At 58.9% G+C, this 16,295-nt stretch overlaps 3 protein-coding genes across 3 annotated transcripts in view; 1 reads left to right on the top strand and 2 right to left on the bottom strand.

The window, feature by feature from the left end:
* Positions 1-3,920, top strand: part of SMG9 (SMG9 nonsense mediated mRNA decay factor) — a 15,107-nt gene extending 11,187 nt beyond the window's left edge. The window contains 5 exon segments of the mRNA XM_081807901.1: positions 569-764; positions 1,502-1,609; positions 1,779-1,907; positions 2,182-2,326; positions 3,396-3,920. Of these exon segments, the coding sequence (XP_081664027.1) occupies positions 569-764; positions 1,502-1,609; positions 1,779-1,907; positions 2,182-2,326; positions 3,396-3,474 (657 nt within the window). The 3' untranslated portion in view covers positions 3,475-3,920.
* Positions 3,921-5,389: 1,469 nt separating this feature from the next.
* Positions 5,390-7,163, bottom strand: LOC102748042 (interferon-inducible GTPase 5). The gene is made up of 2 exons (XM_006732004.2): positions 6,551-7,163; positions 5,390-6,000 (listed from the first exon to the last, which is right to left on the bottom strand). Exons 1-2 carry the CDS (start codon positions 7,161-7,163, stop codon positions 5,390-5,392), a joined length of 1,224 nt encoding a protein of 407 aa, XP_006732067.2.
* Positions 7,164-10,440: 3,277 nt separating this feature from the next.
* IRGC (immunity related GTPase cinema) lies at positions 10,441-11,835 on the bottom strand. Its single transcript, XM_006731969.2, has one exon. The coding sequence runs from the start codon at positions 11,833-11,835 to the stop codon at positions 10,441-10,443; it is 1,395 nt and encodes a 464-aa protein (XP_006732032.1).
* Positions 11,836-16,295: the final 4,460 nt, after the last annotated feature.

The raw sequence follows: 16,295 nt of genomic DNA, 5'->3' as shown, positions 1-16,295 counted from the left end.
ACTGCCTTCGGCTCAGGTCATGATCCTGGAGTCCCGGGATCGAGTCCCACATCGGGCTCCCTGCTCAGCAGGGGGTCTGCTTCTCCCTCTGCCCTCTTCCCTCTCGTGCTCTCTGTCTCTCATTCTCTCTCTCTCAAATAAATAAATAAAATCTTTAAAAAAAACAAAAAAAATGGAAGTATTTTTCGTTGGGTTGTTTTTTTTTTTAAGATTTTTTGCTTATTTTTTAACAGAGAGACAGCGAGAGAGGGAACACAAGCAGGGGGAGCGGGGGAGGGAGAAGCAGGCTTCCCGCCAAGCAGGGAGCCCGATGCGGGGCTCGATCCCAGACTCCAGGATCACGGCCTGAGCCGAAGGCAGACGCTTAACGGCTAAGCCACCCAGGCGCCCCTGTTGGTTTTTTTTTGTTGTTGTTAGAAGTATTTTTTTTAATAGCATAAGCTCATTAAAAAATGCACACATCTGGCAGGGGTCCATGGATTGGTGTCTGAGAGAGTTGTCTCTGAATTCCCTAAAATTGTGTGAGAAATGGGGTGTGGATGCAGCGTTTATCTGAGTGTGGTTGTAGTTTTTATCAGACCCACAAAGAGCTCTGTCCCTAGGCTGTGGGATGGGGGTGCCAGTGCCAGAGCTCCAACCTCTCACCCCAAACCCCAGGTTCCTCCAGACAGCAGAGATGGTGAAGCCCTCCACCCCATCCCCCAGCCATGAGTCCAGCAGCTCGTCAGGCTCCGATGAAGGCACTGAGTACTACCCCCACCTGGGTGAGAGACTTTCTGGGGGCTGGAGGGGTGGGCAGAGGAGGAATGGGGGGCAGAAACAGGGAGCACTGGGGAAGTGGGGAGCTGGGAGGAAGAAAGAGCAGAATAGATGCTCCTTCCTCTGAGGGTCCCACCCGGCCACCAAGGGTACAAACCCCGAGTCTGGGTCCGGCTCCTGATCCGAATGAGAGCCTTTTGCGGACAGGACCCACGTATGCCCATTTCTGTGACCCTGGCGTCCCCGGCACAGACTCAGGGAGTGAGTGTTGCAGTAACCCGAGTGGCCCTAGGCACCCTGCTCCCCCTCCCTCAGCCGCATGCAAGCCGAGCCTGTGTCCGCTCCGTCCTTGTCCTTGCTCCGCTGTGCTCTGCCCACACACTGCTCTTCTACGAAGGTCTAGTTCATTTAGGTCACCCTAGGCCGAGATTTCCCTACTTCCTCTGTCTCACCAAGCCCCTGGTGCCTTCCCGGCTTACTTCTGAGCCTGTGCCGGTCTTCCTCTTCTGTTGTTTCCATCAGACCAGGGGCTCCTTGGGGGCGGAAACCACATCTGACTCACGTCTGGGTCCCCAGCACCACCCAGCACAGGGCCTGGTGCTAAAGCAAAGTAACTGTCATGTAAACATTCACGAGTGCTCTGAGCCCAGGGGTAATGGCAGATCTTTGGCATGAGAGGGGAAGTCCACACAGCCAAGCCCCAACAGCCTCACAGGACTGCATCTCTCTTCCCACCCCTCAGTCTTCCTGCAGAACAAAGCTCGCCGAGAAGACTTCTGTCCTCGAAAGCTGCGACAGATGCACCTGATGATTGACCAGCTCATGGCTCACTCCCACTTGCGTTACAAGGGTGAGGGTCCCTGAACCACCCCCAAGCTGGCCAACGGCCTCTTGATTCCTGATTTGATCCCGTGGCCCAGATGTCCAGACTGGCCTCCTGACCCTAACTTGACGCTCATCCATGTACCTCCCCTGCCCTTCAGCATAGTACCTGCAGGCTGATGGGTTCTCTCCTCCAGGTACTCTGTCCATGTTACAGTGCAATGTCTTCCCTGGGCTCCCAGCTGACTTCCTGGACTCTGAGGTCAACTTGTTCCTGGTGCCCTTCATGGACAGCGAAGCAGAGAGCGAAAACCCACCAAGAGCAGGTATGGTTCCCCCTGGAGGGAGACACAGGATGCCCTGGTGTGGGGTGGTAGGGACCCACACTGGTCTGAGGGGAGACTCTGGCTTGTCCCGAAGGTGCTTGGACCCTTTCTTAGGAGTGTGTGTCCGAGTCGTGGAAGTACAGGAAGAGCTGGGCTGGGTCTGAACGGGGAGGTACTCCTGGCATTCCAGCCCAGGATGCTGGGTGACCGGGAGAAAGGAAAGGCCCTCTCTTGGCAGGCTGGCCTTCTTATCCTCCTCACCTCAACGTTCCAGGACCTGGTTCCAGCCCGCTCTTCTCCCTGCTCCCTGGGTACCGGGGCCACCCCAGTTTCCAGTCCTTGGTGAGCAAGCTCCGGAGCCAAGTGATGTCCATGGCCCGGCCACAGCTGTCACACACAATCCTCACTGAGAAGAACTGGTAAGAGCTCTTGGCAGAGGGGTCGGCGTGAGGGCCCCACCCTGGTGCAGGCAAGAGGAAGGTCTCAGTGATCTCTCCCCATCTCAGCTTCCTTTTCTGAAACATCGATGATTGCTTCCATGCCGGGCAGCATGCTGCGTCATGTGATCTTGAGTCCTCCCCAGTAGGCAGCAGGGTTGAAGTCTTGTCACCAGTTTTCCTAGTGGGGAAATCTAGGCTCAGAGAAAGGAAATGTCACATAGCACCGTCACACACCTGTGGCCAGGTGTCATTTGATAGTGAGGAGTAGGAACAGGGAGCCCAGTCAGCCTGAGGAGTGTTTATTCTGAGGCCCTGAGGACAGAAAGTGTGGCCTCACAGGAGGGGACACTGGGATGTCCCCACAGCAGCTGCATTCTCCAGCTCTCACCGGATGGCACAGTCGCACTGTCCCCCTCCACCTTCCCTCCTTCTCTGCCGACTAGCTTTCTCTCCCCTGCTCTCACAGAGCCCTGAGCCCCCCCAGCCCCGACTTCACACGACTCTGTGTCCGGAGCCCACGGCAGGTCTGCCAGATCCAGGTCGGCACCATCTCCTTTCCGGGAGACACACATTTGAGAGGGAGATGGCTCGGCTCGGGGCAGCTCTAGCGTGGCTCCCCGGGGTCTGCGGTCGGCTGTGGCCAGAAGGGGCCGGGAGCTCTGTTCCTCTCACTGCCTATGGCAGAGCTCGGGGTGGCGAGGGTCACGCAGCTGTTAGACTCATCATTAGAAGACTCTGGAGGGAGATAGAGGTAGAAAGCCAACCCACAAAGGCCAACACCGAGTGGAGTGGGGAGAAGTTTGGACTCGGAGTTGGGGCCTGAGGCCTGGGGTCCAGACCGGGCACCTTCAGCTCGGCTCACCCTGGGTGAGGTCTGAGAACCCGGCCAGTCCCGTCAGCATTACCGTCTCCCCTGCGTCCCGACCAAGGAGGCTCTTCTCTCGGGGCGTACGGGGCGTACGCAGGACCTGTTCTCCCACCTGACCGGGGTCAGTGCAAGGCTGGCCGGCCACAGCCAGGGCAGCTGACTGCTGACCTCCTCCCACAGGTTCCACTACGCTGCCCGGATCTGGGACGGCGTGAAGAAGTCCTCTGCCCTGGCAGAGTACAGCCGCCTGCTGGCCTGAGGCCGAGGGAAGGCACGTCATGCAGAGAACCCACTTCTGGGTCCCCATGGATGGTGAGGGAGCACACGTGTCCTACCCCCCTGGTGGGCTGGAGAGTGGCAGCAGGCCTGATGGATGAGGGACCGCGACATTCTCGCCCAGAGACATGAGGTGTCCAGGGCCAGGCCCCCCCGCCCTCAGTGGAGTATTGTTCAGGGGGCAACCTTGAGATCCCACCTCCAACCTGGGACAGGGCGGCCCATCCTCAGTTCCCCGCAGGGACAGGCAGTGGGAGTAGTCTGAATGGTCCCCAAGAATCCCAGGTTCCATCTTGACCTCCCTCTGCAGGGACAGGAGCAACAGGTTCCTCCTCCCTGACTGTAAGCCCTTTCCTATAAGGTGCAGCAGGGTCTGGGGAGCTCTTCGTTGGGGCAGATCTGGTGGTTCGAATAAAAACAGTCACGCAAGCCTGTTCTGGTGCTTCTCTTCTTCCCCTTTCCCCAGCATGCTGTCCTGGGGACCAGGGCAAATTGGGGTCCCAGCCTTTGGGGGCAGAGTACCTGCAGCCACCATTGGAGCCTGAGTGAACGTCCCATGGGAGCACATCCACTGTAGGTCATAGAGTTGGCAGGAGCAGATGGAGACCAGTCTCTGCTAAGGAGGAAGCCCCTAGAAAGGGGTATTCTGTTTCCTGGGATGACATCAAGCCTCCCATCTCCGTGGTACTGACAGGAAAATACAGTGCCCTCTTTTGGCTAAATGCAGTTCCTACCCTCATGTCCTCTGCTTTCAGTTGGGGACAGTGCCTGCCTTCGGTGAAATGCCTAGTTAAATGCAATGCCTAATTCAATACATGCTTAAAAAATAGAACATATCCCGGTTCAAGATAGTACTTACCCTGTGTTGAAACAGCTTCTACCCTTATGCAAATACTCCTACCTTACTTACACACAGTGCCTACTGTTGGTTAAATATGGTGGCTTCCTTTCCCCACAGACTTCATCTACCCTTGTTTAAAAGTAGTCTCTACCTTTAAATCCAGAACTGACTCTCAGTCAGATACACCATACACTTCAATATAGGACCTACCCTCATCTCAGTTTAAATAGGCTACGTCTTAGCTTGGTGTTTCCCAAAGTATGTCTCCAAATTGGTCTGGCCACCTCACCCAACCCCAACTAGTCCTGACCTTCAAATCCTGCTGTTCCACCCTTCACATTGGTTCCAGTCACCAGCCGAGTCTGCCCGCTACTCCATACCCCTTTGGTCTCCCTGCCTTCCTCCTGCCCTTGGGCATACCCATACAGTCCTGGTGTCCTTGTCATGGGAATCCCGGGGGGTGTTGAAGAAAACACTCAAGCCAGGAGTGTTTTCTCTCTCTTGAGCAGATCTCTCAAGAGCGAGGCGCTAAGGTTTGGGAGGCCCGAGACCCAGGGCAGGCTCTGGCCCTGCCACTTGCTGACCGAGAAAACGTTAGGCAAGAACCTCCCTTGATGATCCTCAAGGCCCTTCCGAGCTGTGACGTTCACTGTCCTCTTAGGGAAATGCTTCTGAACCCTTTGCCCCACTGCCCTGACCTACACCAACACCTTCCAAAGTGCCTTCTCTAGCTAGACGACGGAGTTCCTCCCTCCCTTGTCCCATGTCCTGCCCCCTCCCTCTCCATCCCAGGGGGCACTACTGGTTGCTGTGGGGGTTCAGAGCAGGGAAGGTGGGGGCAGTGGCCAGAGAGGGCATAAGACCCAGGGCTCAAAAGCACAAACACAGCACACGGGCTCAGTCCAGGAGAGTTGGAGCTTGAGTTTCTTTCCATCCCCCGACACCACCCAGCCTGGGGACAGATAGAACCTGTATCTTCCCAGTCCTTCACTGCCACCTCCAGCTGGTCTAGGCTCAGGGCTGGGATCATTGATCGGATCTCTCCGGGAGCTCATGGTCAGGAGTCATCGAGGAAGGCCTGAAGCAGCACTCTCTGGGCGTCCTTGACTGCCTCGTCCAGAGACGTGCGGAGCATCTGGTAGATGGTGGCGAAGGAGAGGCCACAGGTGGCCAGGGTGCCGAGGACGGGCACGTTGAGGAGCTCCTGGGTGAAAGCAGAGGCATCCCGGGAGGTCTGGCCCAGCAGTTCCACCACCAGCGCCTCGGTGACGGTCTTCGGGCCCCGTGCCGCCTCCAGGATCTTGTGCAGGGGTTGGCCCGTCTGGCCCGCCAGCGTGACAAGGGAGTCCTTGTCCAGGCCAAAGCTGCGGCGGTAGCCTTCCAGGGAGTCGATGAGCCTGTGTAGGTCACACGCCACATCCTGGACACCCGGCACGGGGCTCGGGTTGACGCCACAGGCCACTGCGGCCACCAGCCAGATGAGCTGCCGTAGCGAGGCTGCCTTCCTCTCTAGGACGGGCTCGGAGACGGCAGGCATGGCCAGCAGAAGCACGTGCCGCTCGTGGCTCTCGAGGTCCTTCGCCATCACCTCCTCCAGCCGGTGGAAGTCGTACTTGCCCAACTCAAACGTGGAGAGCAGGAAGACCTTGGGGTCCTTCAGGCCCCCCGCTGCGGGAGACAAGAGCACCGAGCGGTTTTGGCGCCGGGGCAGGCCACGGTGTCCTGACAGCTGCCAAGGCTCGAGCACTTGCCAGGAGCGCACGGCACGAGGCTGGAGAGTGTTGGCCCCGGAGCCAGGCTGCCTGAGTTCCGATCCCAGCCTTGCTCCCTACCACCCGCGTGGCCTTGGGCAGGTTACCAGATCAAAGGAGGGGAAGGATAATTGCACCTCCCTCCTAGGGATGCTGTGGTGGTGAAGTGAGTGCATGAAAATGGTGCATTTGCACTGCTCTAACTTGGCAAATACACGAGCCAGCACACGGCCTGTTTCCTTAATGCAGGTGATTGGTCTCTGTCACCTGTGACTGAGAAGCGCCAACTCTCAGGAAATGAATGGCAGCTGTGAGCATCACTTCACTGCGGGGCCGAGCTGGGTCACGCAGTGTGACATTGGACGACCCCTTTCCCCACTGCGGGCCTCCGCTGGAGGAGGAAGGGGAAGGGGCCGGCGGTCCCTCCAGAATCCACCCGGCCCAGCCGCCCAGAGCCTGCCCCTCACCCTCCAGCCGCCGCCAACAGTCCTCCCGGATCTGGCTGAGCACTCTCTCCTCTGAGAAGGTGCTGGGGCGCCGGCTGCGGGAGGCGGCGATGTCCACGTCCACCTTGGAGCGGATGAGGTAGAAGCGCTTGCCCAGCTGCAGGATCTCACGGGCCAGCTGGGCGTGGTGGGCGGTGAAGCTCATCACATCATCCGAGGTGATGATGATGAAGAAGTCGTAACGGGCCGGCAGCACCCGCTGGAGGTATTTTTCAGCCTGGAAGGTGGGCGTGCTGATGCCCGGCAGGTCCCAGGTGATGACGTTGGGGTACTTAGGGTGTGCGTATGGCGTGGGCCCCACCGTCATTTCCACCACGCCCGTGTAGGCCGATTTGGGGTCCTCGTCTCCCAGCCCCCTGATGGTATTGACAAAGGTCAACTTGCCTGAGCCCGTGCCCCCGGTAATGCCAATGTCCAGCCTGGCATTCTCCAGCGAATGAAGTGTGGTCTGCAGCTTGGCGGCTACTGCCGACAGGTCGCCCTCCTCGAAGGCTCCCTTCAGAGCACTGGTGTCCCTCCATAGCTCCGGGATCTTGGACAGGCTGAGGCTCGACTGGAAGACTCTGCTCGCCATGGGCTACCCGACATCCAGGCCTCCGTCTTCAGGATCGGTGACCTTCAACAGGACAGGTAAGGGAGCACTTGCCCTCTCTTCTCTACATCCCTCAGCATGCCCCAAGTACTTGAGGCGTCACCAGCCATCGTACTGAGAGTGCAACCATATGCCAGGCCCGGTGCTAAATGCTTGAGGTCGCTTCGCTTTTATTCATCACTGCCAGGTTCTCCTCCTGGAGTATCTCAGAAAATCCTCCTAACAGCCGGAAAAGGAGATTCCCTTACTAGCCACATTTGGCAGTGAGAGGAGAAATCAGTTGCCCAAGGCCCCCAGCTAGTGCATGGAGTGTTGGGAATGGGAATTGGGTCTTATGATCATAGAATTCAATTCTTTTTTTTTTTTTTTTTAAGATTTTAGTTTTAAGTAATCTCTACACCCAACATGGGGCTCAAACTCCCAACCCTGAGATCAAGAGTCGCACGCTCCACTGCCCTAGCCAGCCAGGGGCCCCTAGAATTCAAATTCTTAAATAACATTGTATGGCATTTACTGTGCACCAGGCACTCTGATCAGCAATATAGGGCAGTAATGAAGAGCTGGACCCGTCATTATCGCCGATAGCAGTTAATGTTTGTTTGTTCACTGTGTACTCGGGGCCAGCCACTGTTCTAGCCACAAGCATCATTTCATTAAGTCCCCACTGTGCAGAGTAGGAAACCGAGGCACGGGGAGGTAAAAGTCGCTCACTAAATGTCTTCCAGCCTGCACTGGAGCCAGGACATGGATCAGCGCCCTCCCATCCTTTTGCCATACAACCTCCCCACCCCATCCTTGCACAGCTGAGCACCCGCTCTGGGCCAGGCAGGACCTCTTTGGGCACTGCAGCTCCAGCACCAGGAAAAGAGACTCGGCGGGACAGGCCTGGTGTACTTGTGAAGACGCTGCGCCCAGTGCTGCTGGCTTCCGAGTACCCACATCTGCTCGGGGAACCACAAGCCCCGCCCGGCCTCTGAGCCTCAGAGTCCTCACTGGTGTGATGGCCTGGGGCACCAGCGCTGACACTGGGAATGCATGACTGCAACCAGTCCCGGCCGTGCCAGGGACTTGGGTGCCGGTGGGTGGGTCATGTCCCCTCTGCAGACTTTATTTCCCCTATCTGTTCGGTTCCTCACCTGTGAAGTGGAGCGATGACTCCCCCTGTTTTAGGAAGACTCAGGGTCTTTCTGTTGACAAGCTTCAGAGACCAGCTTGGGAAGGGCTTGGAGCATCAGGCTGAGCTTGATCTTTCTCTGGGGTACCATGGAAGGGTATTGAGCAGGGAAGGGAGAGGTGCACGGTGGACATTGAAGAGCCCCCTGTGGCCTTTGGGGAATGACACTGGAGCCTGGGAGATGAGGCAAGGGGCAGGGGCAGGAGCTGGTGGAGAGGGTGAGGCCTATGCTAAAACAGAGGCTGAGGGGGTAGAGATGGGGGAGGGGAAAGGGAGAGCTGGAGGCAGAAAGGACAGGACAGGGCGACCAGTTGATCTTAACCTGTGTAGGGAGCATCACTATTCATGCCTGCCCTTTCCATCCCAGCCACTCGGGCGGAGCCCATGAGTCCTGTGTTTCGGATGATGTCTGAGGGTGCACAGCTGTAGAGACGTGAGCTGGATTTTTGAGAACAGATTTGGAGTGGACCATCTGTCCTCGTATCTGGGGGTCTGGGATTTCCCTACCATTATCCCCCATACCCTCATGGGTGCAGAAAGGTCCATGTGAACCCAAAAGTAGTCCTGGCAGAGCCACTGGGAAGGCCTTCCATAAAGAGAAGAATCCTGTTGCACAGAGCTCTTCGGCAGAGCGGACTGGCACCCCCTTTAATCCTCCAAGTGAAAGTGGCCCCTCTTTGTATGGAACTGTTTCCTAGGTTCAAGGTCATTTGAGGCCCCAAATAGAACCATCCCCAGATCTGGGAGTACCCATAGGTGGTATTTGTGAACACCTAGGGGTGAGGCCACCTCCCCTGCACTGCAGTCCCCACTCCACCACCGGCCTTGTACACAGCTTCCGGAGCCTTCTTGCGAATTCCTGGAAACTCACCTTTCTCAAAGACACCTAAATCCGACCCTTCCCTGACCCCGTGTCCAAGTCCACAGAAGCCCTCCGGGCAGCCCTTGTCCTGTCCAAAGACCCTAATCAGGTAGTTTTTTAATCTTCTATACGTATGTGACCCTTGGCTTGGCACGTGAGGTCAGGCTTGAGCGGGTAGGAGGGGGTCAGGTTCACTTTTGCATTCCCACCGAAGAGCCAAGGACAAAGCAAGAGGGAGTGCCCGGGGCTTGGTTTCACAGACACAGACCCCCTCACCCCGTGTTGCGCCTGCCCAGCGACACCTGCAGCCACATGCCCCCGCCGCCTGGCTCGGCCCCATGGCCTTCAGCACGACCCCAGCACTCGTGCACCCACACAGCCATGCGGACCCAGCGGGTGAAACCCCAGTCGGCAGACCGCTCACAACCTCAGACCCACAGCATCAAAATCCCGGACACTTACCCATGCTCCTCCCAATCACAGACACACCGGAAAGCTTATCGCCACACACATTCCCGCACACACACCTGCACGCTCTCCAAAACGACGTGTTCTAGGTGGCGGGATTCGCCCTCTGCCCCCTCTCTCCTTTGGTGGGCAAAGAAAGAGCCCACCAGCCTTCCAGCCCAAGGCCATCGGGCCTCCCCTTCCCCAGCCCCCGACACCCACCATCACTCACTAGCAGCCGGGCGGCCCAGGATGTCCCCTGTCCCCTGCCCTGTTTAACCGGTTGCTAGGCACCATTGGGCCGATCCTGGGCACCGATTGGCCGCCCCTCCCCCCGCCCAGAGGAGGCCTGTGGGACACGGGGCTTCCCAGAAAGGGACCGGAGATGGCAGCAAAAATAAGTACCGTAACCAGCCCCAATCTCCACTAAGTTACCCGCGCACTGTCTTGGATCCAGGCCGGGCTATTGCCCCACAGAGCTCCCTTGGCTCCCAGGGGACCAGGGAGAGAGATCCCACCAAGGCGCCCTTGGCCCGCCATGCATACCTTGAAGCTCTGCCCACCCGGAGCAAGGCCCATCCCGGTTCAGTGTGTCCCACAGGCCTCCTCAGACCCCTCCGAGCCTCCCTGCCTGCACACCTCCCCCCCTGCCCCGCCGAGTTGGGAGCGCTGGCGCCCTCAGCAAGTGCAGGGCACGTTTTCACTACACTGGCTTTGTTCAGCTGGTTTTGTTAAGGCTTGGTTTGTGGGTGAGGCAGGGGGTGGGGGCCGCACGCTCATTTCTCTTCTGACAAGTCACGCTTCTTCCAGCTGTCGAGAATATACTTGAGGAGGAGGCCGAGCTTCCGGCGGACCGAGAGCGGAGCTTCTTCACAGCCTCCCTCCCCGGAGCCCCGCTTCTCCACACCATTGTCACCGGCCGCCTCCAGGCTGACCTCAGACTGCGGCTCGTCCTCCTCCAGGGCCTTGATGCGGACCCGCTGGGCGTCCTCGGCCATCTCATTGAGGCAGCCCTGGAGCATGGTGTAGACAGTGCCGAAGCTGATGCCGCCGGCCACCAGGGTACCGAACACGGGGATGCCCTTCTCAAAGGCGCGGGCCACCCGCATGGCGCCGTCGGACGACTGCGAGTAGAGCCGCAGGACGGTTTCTGGCGAGACCTCGTTGGCCAGTGGCGAGCGGATGACAGAGCGCAGGTCCCCCGCCTGCTTGCCCACCTGCTCGGCCAGCTTGGCCAGCGAGTCTTCATCCAGGCCAAAGCTGCGGTGGTAGCCGCGCAGCGAGCGGATGAGCAGCGCGTCGTCGTAGGCGGCCGCCAGCCCCGGCACGGGCAGGGCCTGGATCACGCCCGACACCAGGGCCGTCTTGAGCGCCTGCTTCTGCAGCATGTCCTTCTTCTTCTGCAGGGCCTCCAGCGAGACAGCGGGCAGCGAGAGCAGGCCGGCGTGGCGCCGGTGGGCCGGCAAGTCGTGCTCCCAGGTGGACACGAGCAGCGGGAAGTCGTAGCGCACCGGCGACAGGTTGGACACGAGGAAGATGCGGGGGTCGCTCGCGCCAGCCACCCGAAGCCGCTCGGCACAGTGGTCGCGGATCTCCTGCAGGACGGCCGCCTCGCTGAAGCCCGAGGGCCGCTGCGTGCGTGTGGCCGCCAGGTCCTCGTCCACCTTGGTGCGCACGAAGTAGAACTTCTTGCCCTGGCGCAGGATCTCCGAGGCCAAGCGGGTCTCCACGGCCCCGCAGCGGCGGGGGGAGACCAGCAGGAAGAAGTCATAGCGGCCGAAGTCCACCTGCTTCAGGTACTTGTCAGCCGGGCAGCCCGGAGAGCCGGCCCCCGGCAGGTCCCACAGGGTCACGTCGGGAAACTGGGGGTGCGGGTAGGGCGAGGGCTGCGCTGTGGTTTCGACGACGCCCGTGAGGGCCGCGCCGGGGTCCTCGGCCCCCAGGCCGCGGAGGGCGTTGATGAGGGAGGACTTGCCAGCGCCCGACTCGCCGGTGACGCCCACCTCCAGGCGGATGCTCTCGGAGGAGGCCAGTAGCTCCCGGAGGCGAGAGGCTGCCTGCGGGAGGTCGCCCGACTCGAAGGCCGTGCGCAGGGCCTCCAGCTCTTCCTTGGCCATGAGGATGGTGGTCTCCTCCTCCCGGGGCACTGCTGGCAACTTCGAAGTAGCCATGGTGACCAGCGCTTCAGAGGGTGCGGGGGCTGGGGGAGAGTCACGGGACGCGGGGTTCTCAGCGTCCGCGGGGTAGGAGGGAGCCGCTCACTTCTCCTGGGCCTTGGCACAGGGCAGGGAGAGAGAGACACCAAGGATATAAGGGAAGTCCCTCTGGCCCGCCCCTTCTCAAAAAACCCCCGGTACATGATCCGACACGAGGTAGGGGGCTTTGGAGTCTCACAGGCCCAGGCTCACATCCCATCCCTGCCACTGACTTGCGTGTGACCTGGGGCAGAGTGAGGTACCTCTCTGAGCCTGTTCCTCTGCATAAAGGGCATAGTGACTGACGTGCCTTCTGCGGTGCTCAGGAGTCTTCAGGGTAAAGGTTTGATGGCGGCTTGTGACCCAGGCAGCCACACGGGGCCCCAGGCTCGGAAGGCTCAGCTCTTGGCTTAATGCTCTTCTGACACTGACTGAAACTCTTAATGATATTCGACCTGGGGCCCTGTGGTTTCATTTTGCACCGGGCCCCACAAATGTGGGAGCCAGGCCTGCAAAGGAAAGGGCTTACGCCCAGCACCCGGGCGCAGGCAGAGCAGGCCACGCTCCTGCAGCTGCTAGGGTTGGGAGCAGCGGGAAGGGGGGATGAAGGGGACCCAGACCCTGGAGCCGAACCCAGGGTCAGACCCCGACTCCCCATCGTACGCGCTGAGTGACTGGGGCAAGTGACTTGAAGCTCTCCGCCTCATTCCCTTCATCTGTACGATGAGGCCAGCAACTATAAGAGCAAACCACCTCCTCGGGTTGTTGAGAATTGAGTTAATGCCTAGAAAGCATTTGAAATGGCGCCTGGCCCACAGCAGGTGGTCTGTGTTACCAGTGGCAGGGTCATTATTATCCTTGTTAGTAGTCCCAGCTGTGTGACTTGAAGCCCTCCCCTGCCCTCTCTGAGTGCACCACGGAAGACAACGTTGCTACCGCACAGGGCAAGTGAGGCCCGCGCGATCGTGAGCCCGCCCACCTATCCCTAGGCCAGCCTTCTGGGGTTCAGCTAGTGGAAGGAGCCTGGAATGAGGGGATGCCCAGACAGCGGGAGTCCTCCTCCTTAAACACCCAGACCTGCCCTGGGTTGCTAAGCTCAGCTCACACTAGGGATCGCTGTCCCCGTCAGACAGAGAGGGACCGAGGCTCAGACTACACAATGAGGTCCCTGCACAGAGGCCCAGCCAGGATTCAAAGGCACGTCCCTGGGCTCCCTCATCCCTCTGAAGCTCTCTGTTCAGCTACATGTCTTTGCCTCCCTCCTTGAAATTCTGGGCTGTCCTTGTCCACCCCCCCAACAGAAATCTGTCCTTATTACCTTGTTCCTACCAGGTCTGAACCCCCATCCTGGGTGGGGGCATTTCTCCCATGCTATGCCCACTCTCCCTGCACCCTGTCCCCCCAAGGCATGTAAGGATAAGGCCCAGGGAGAGGTGAGCAGGTGCTGGGGCAGGTCCCAGCAGCCGGGGCCAGGCAGGTCAGTGGCCCCTGGGGTGGGATTAGGGCTGAGGGATCTAGGGTTGGTCCTGGAAGCCCCTGCCTCCCTTCACCCACAGGGCCCAGCCAGACAGTCCTGCCCTCAGGGGACTCACCTGCCCTGCAGGCTCTCCCTCTCCCCTCACACTTTCCCCGCTGCTGGGGTCTCCTCTCTTGTTAGCCCAAGGTCAGACCCGTTGCTAGGACCCATTATAACAGCAAGCAGCAGCTGATTGGTCAGCCAACCCTAGCGCAATAATGTGACAGTGATGTCAGGGGGCGGGGTCCCCACCCCCCAGCTGCTCCTAGGGCCCCCCTCTCGGTCACACTGGGCCCTCAGTCCCCCCACAAGGGACCCCCAGAGATCTTTGTTCACCACCCGTCTGTGGTCTCCATCACCCATAGGACACAGTCCCAGCTCCACCACCTGGCATCCAAGGGACTGACCCTGCTCACCACCCACCCTCTGTTTCTCCTCCTTCCAGGGGACTGTTGCCCAAACAAGTCATTCATGTCCCCTTCTCCGCCCTGTCTACTCACCTACCGCCCGGCGACGTGTTGTGCAAGCTCTGGGGGTGCTGGTTAACTTCGCCGGCGCTGGCTGTGGGGAGAGGCCAGGTCTGAGCCCACCCACAGGGACATTGCCAGCGCGCCTCTGCCCTGCCCTGGCCAGGACTGGCCCCCGTGCCGCAGCCCCACAGGGCCACTCCCCAGACCAGTGTCTGGTGTCCAGGCCTCCCCTTGCCCAGCCTAGCCCGTCCAAACCCCAGCTCAGTGCCCACTCTAGTGTAACACCCCGGTCCCCTCTGTCCCTCTCCCTCCTCTACTTCCTCACGACCCCTGAAGGTGGCAGCACTGGGACAAATTGGGAAGTGGAAGCAGGGAGCCATGTGAACGAGAAGACAGGCTGAGGCAAAGGCCCCCGAGACAAAGGGAGACTCCCCAAGAAAAAAGCGGAGGGAGCGTCCGGCAGGAAGACCAAGTGGGCGAGAAACCACCTCAGAGAGAACCAGGGAAAGACAGGTCAGAAGCTCAGGTTACAGAGGGGATGAGAGGACACAGCCAGAGAAATGGGACCAAGGGGCGGAGACGGAGGTGCAGGGAGGGAGCCGAAGGTCAACCGATTAAAAAATATTTGCAGGGGCGCCTGGGTGGCTCAGTCGTTAAGCGTCTGCCTTCGGCTCAGGTCATGATCCCAGGGTCCTGGGATCAAGCCCCGCATCGGGCTCCCTGCTTGGCGGGAGGCCTGCTTCTCCCTCTCCCACTCCCCCTGCTTGTGTTCCCTCTCTCGCTCTCTCTCTGTCAAATAAATAAATAAAATCTTTAAAAAAAAAAATATTTGCAGATGTTCCCAGACACCAAACACACAGACCTGGACTCCTCCCCTAAATTCACAGACACGCGCATCCGGCCCAAGAGGGAAAGTATAGAGTCCCGGACCCTCCGACACAGTTATTTTATTTTATTTTTTTTTAAGATTTTATTTATTTATTTGACAGAGAAAGACACAGCGAGAGAGGGAACACAAGCAGGGGGGAGTGGGAGAAGGAGAAGCAGGCTCCCCGCCGAGCAGGGAGCCTGATGCGGGACTCGATCCAGGGACTCCAGGATCATGACCTGAGCCGAAGGCAGTCGCTTAACCAACTGAGCCACCCAGGCGCCCCCTCCGACACAGTTATTACCGAAAAGCAGAAGTCAGGCCAATGTGTAGCCCACACACATTCAGGCACACACAGACCTGCAGCCCAGGAGAGACTCCATTACACGCAGACAACACACACGGGCCGTGGCCCCTGGAGCCCACCTCCCCCTTCACAGCCCTCATTCATTCGGCCCCTGCTCCTGATCCCCAGTGCTCTGCCCTCAGGGGGCTCCGGGTCAGAGGGGAGGGAGATGGGCACAGCCCGGGGTGACTGAGGGCCAAGACAGTGCCCGGCACCTGCAGAAATGCATCCGACGCAGGCTGGCACGCTGCCAGGCGCACCTCTACCAGCTCCTGGCCTGTCTTCCGTGTTCATTCATCATACCTTCAGCACCTCTCCAGGCCCCATCCTGGGCAGCAATGACCAAGACAGCCCTGGGCTCTGTCCCATGCAAGTCCCATCCATCCGCAGACAGTGACGACCCAGGACTGGAATGGAGGACTCCGGAGGGCTGTGGGAACGCCAAGGGGGCAGCTGACCCAGCCTAGGGGTCAGGGAGGGCTTCCTGGAGGAGAAGGCACCTGAGCTGAGATCTGTGAGCCTGGTGGCCTGCTAGGGAGTTGCATCCCAGGCCATGGCCCAGCGCGTGCAAAGACCCTGAGTTGACAGAGAGCTCTCATTCACCCAGTAATTCACACGGTTATTTGGTCACTCCACAAACATTTGCTTCGACCTGGCCCTAGGCCAGTCCCCTGTACTGGTCCAGAGGTGTGAGTCGCACTCATCCCTGCCGTTACAGACCTCGCAGGCTGCTGGGGGCGGCTGATACGGCCACACACGAGGCAGAGCGCCCACTTACTGGGTGTTTACAACGTGCCAAGCGCCGTGGGAAACCCGTCAGGTGAGGTAGCTCATTTAACAGGGACTAGAATTCTCTTCTCCCACCTGTCATCCCCAGACAGACGTAAAACCCAGGAGCTGAGACCAGAATCGAGCGGAAGACAGAGACCAAGGAGATTTACACATTTATTCATTCCTTCTTTCCACGGGTTTCCTGTATAATCAGATGGAAGGAGGTGCTGGTCGTCAGCTGCATCGTTTTCCATCCCACTAACAGGGGGACAAATTGCTGCCAATACGAATAGGACATGACATTTCCTTATCACTTAAAATTTTTATTTCACACTTACTCTTTATAGACTTACGTGGAAAACACAGATTTTTTTTTTTTTATCATATATCACTGTGTGCGCATCTAACTGGGAAAATACAAGGGAAATAAATTGGCTAAGCTGTTCCTAACCACAGAGTCTGACT

The sequence above is a fragment of the Leptonychotes weddellii genome, chromosome 16, assembly GCF_054177405.1.
Source record: "Leptonychotes weddellii isolate Sample4059 chromosome 16, ASM5417740v2, whole genome shotgun sequence".
Lineage (NCBI taxonomy): Eukaryota > Metazoa > Chordata > Mammalia > Carnivora > Phocidae > Leptonychotes > Leptonychotes weddellii.
This window is presented reverse-complemented; position numbering and strand designations above follow the sequence as displayed.

Bases quoted from the DNA above. Each gene is read 5' to 3' on its own strand.
- LOC102748042 (XM_006732004.2), bottom strand. From the start codon at position 7,163: ATGGCGAGCAGAGTCTTCCAGTCGAGCCTCAGCCTGTCCAAGATCCCG. The intron at 6,001-6,550 runs GTGAGGGGCAGG...TGTCTCCCGCAG, and splicing joins CTGTTGGCGGCGGCTGGAGG to CGGGGGGCCTGAAGGACCCC.
- IRGC (XM_006731969.2), bottom strand. From the start codon at position 11,835: ATGGCTACTTCGAAGTTGCCAGCAGTGCCCCGGGAGGAGGAGACCACC.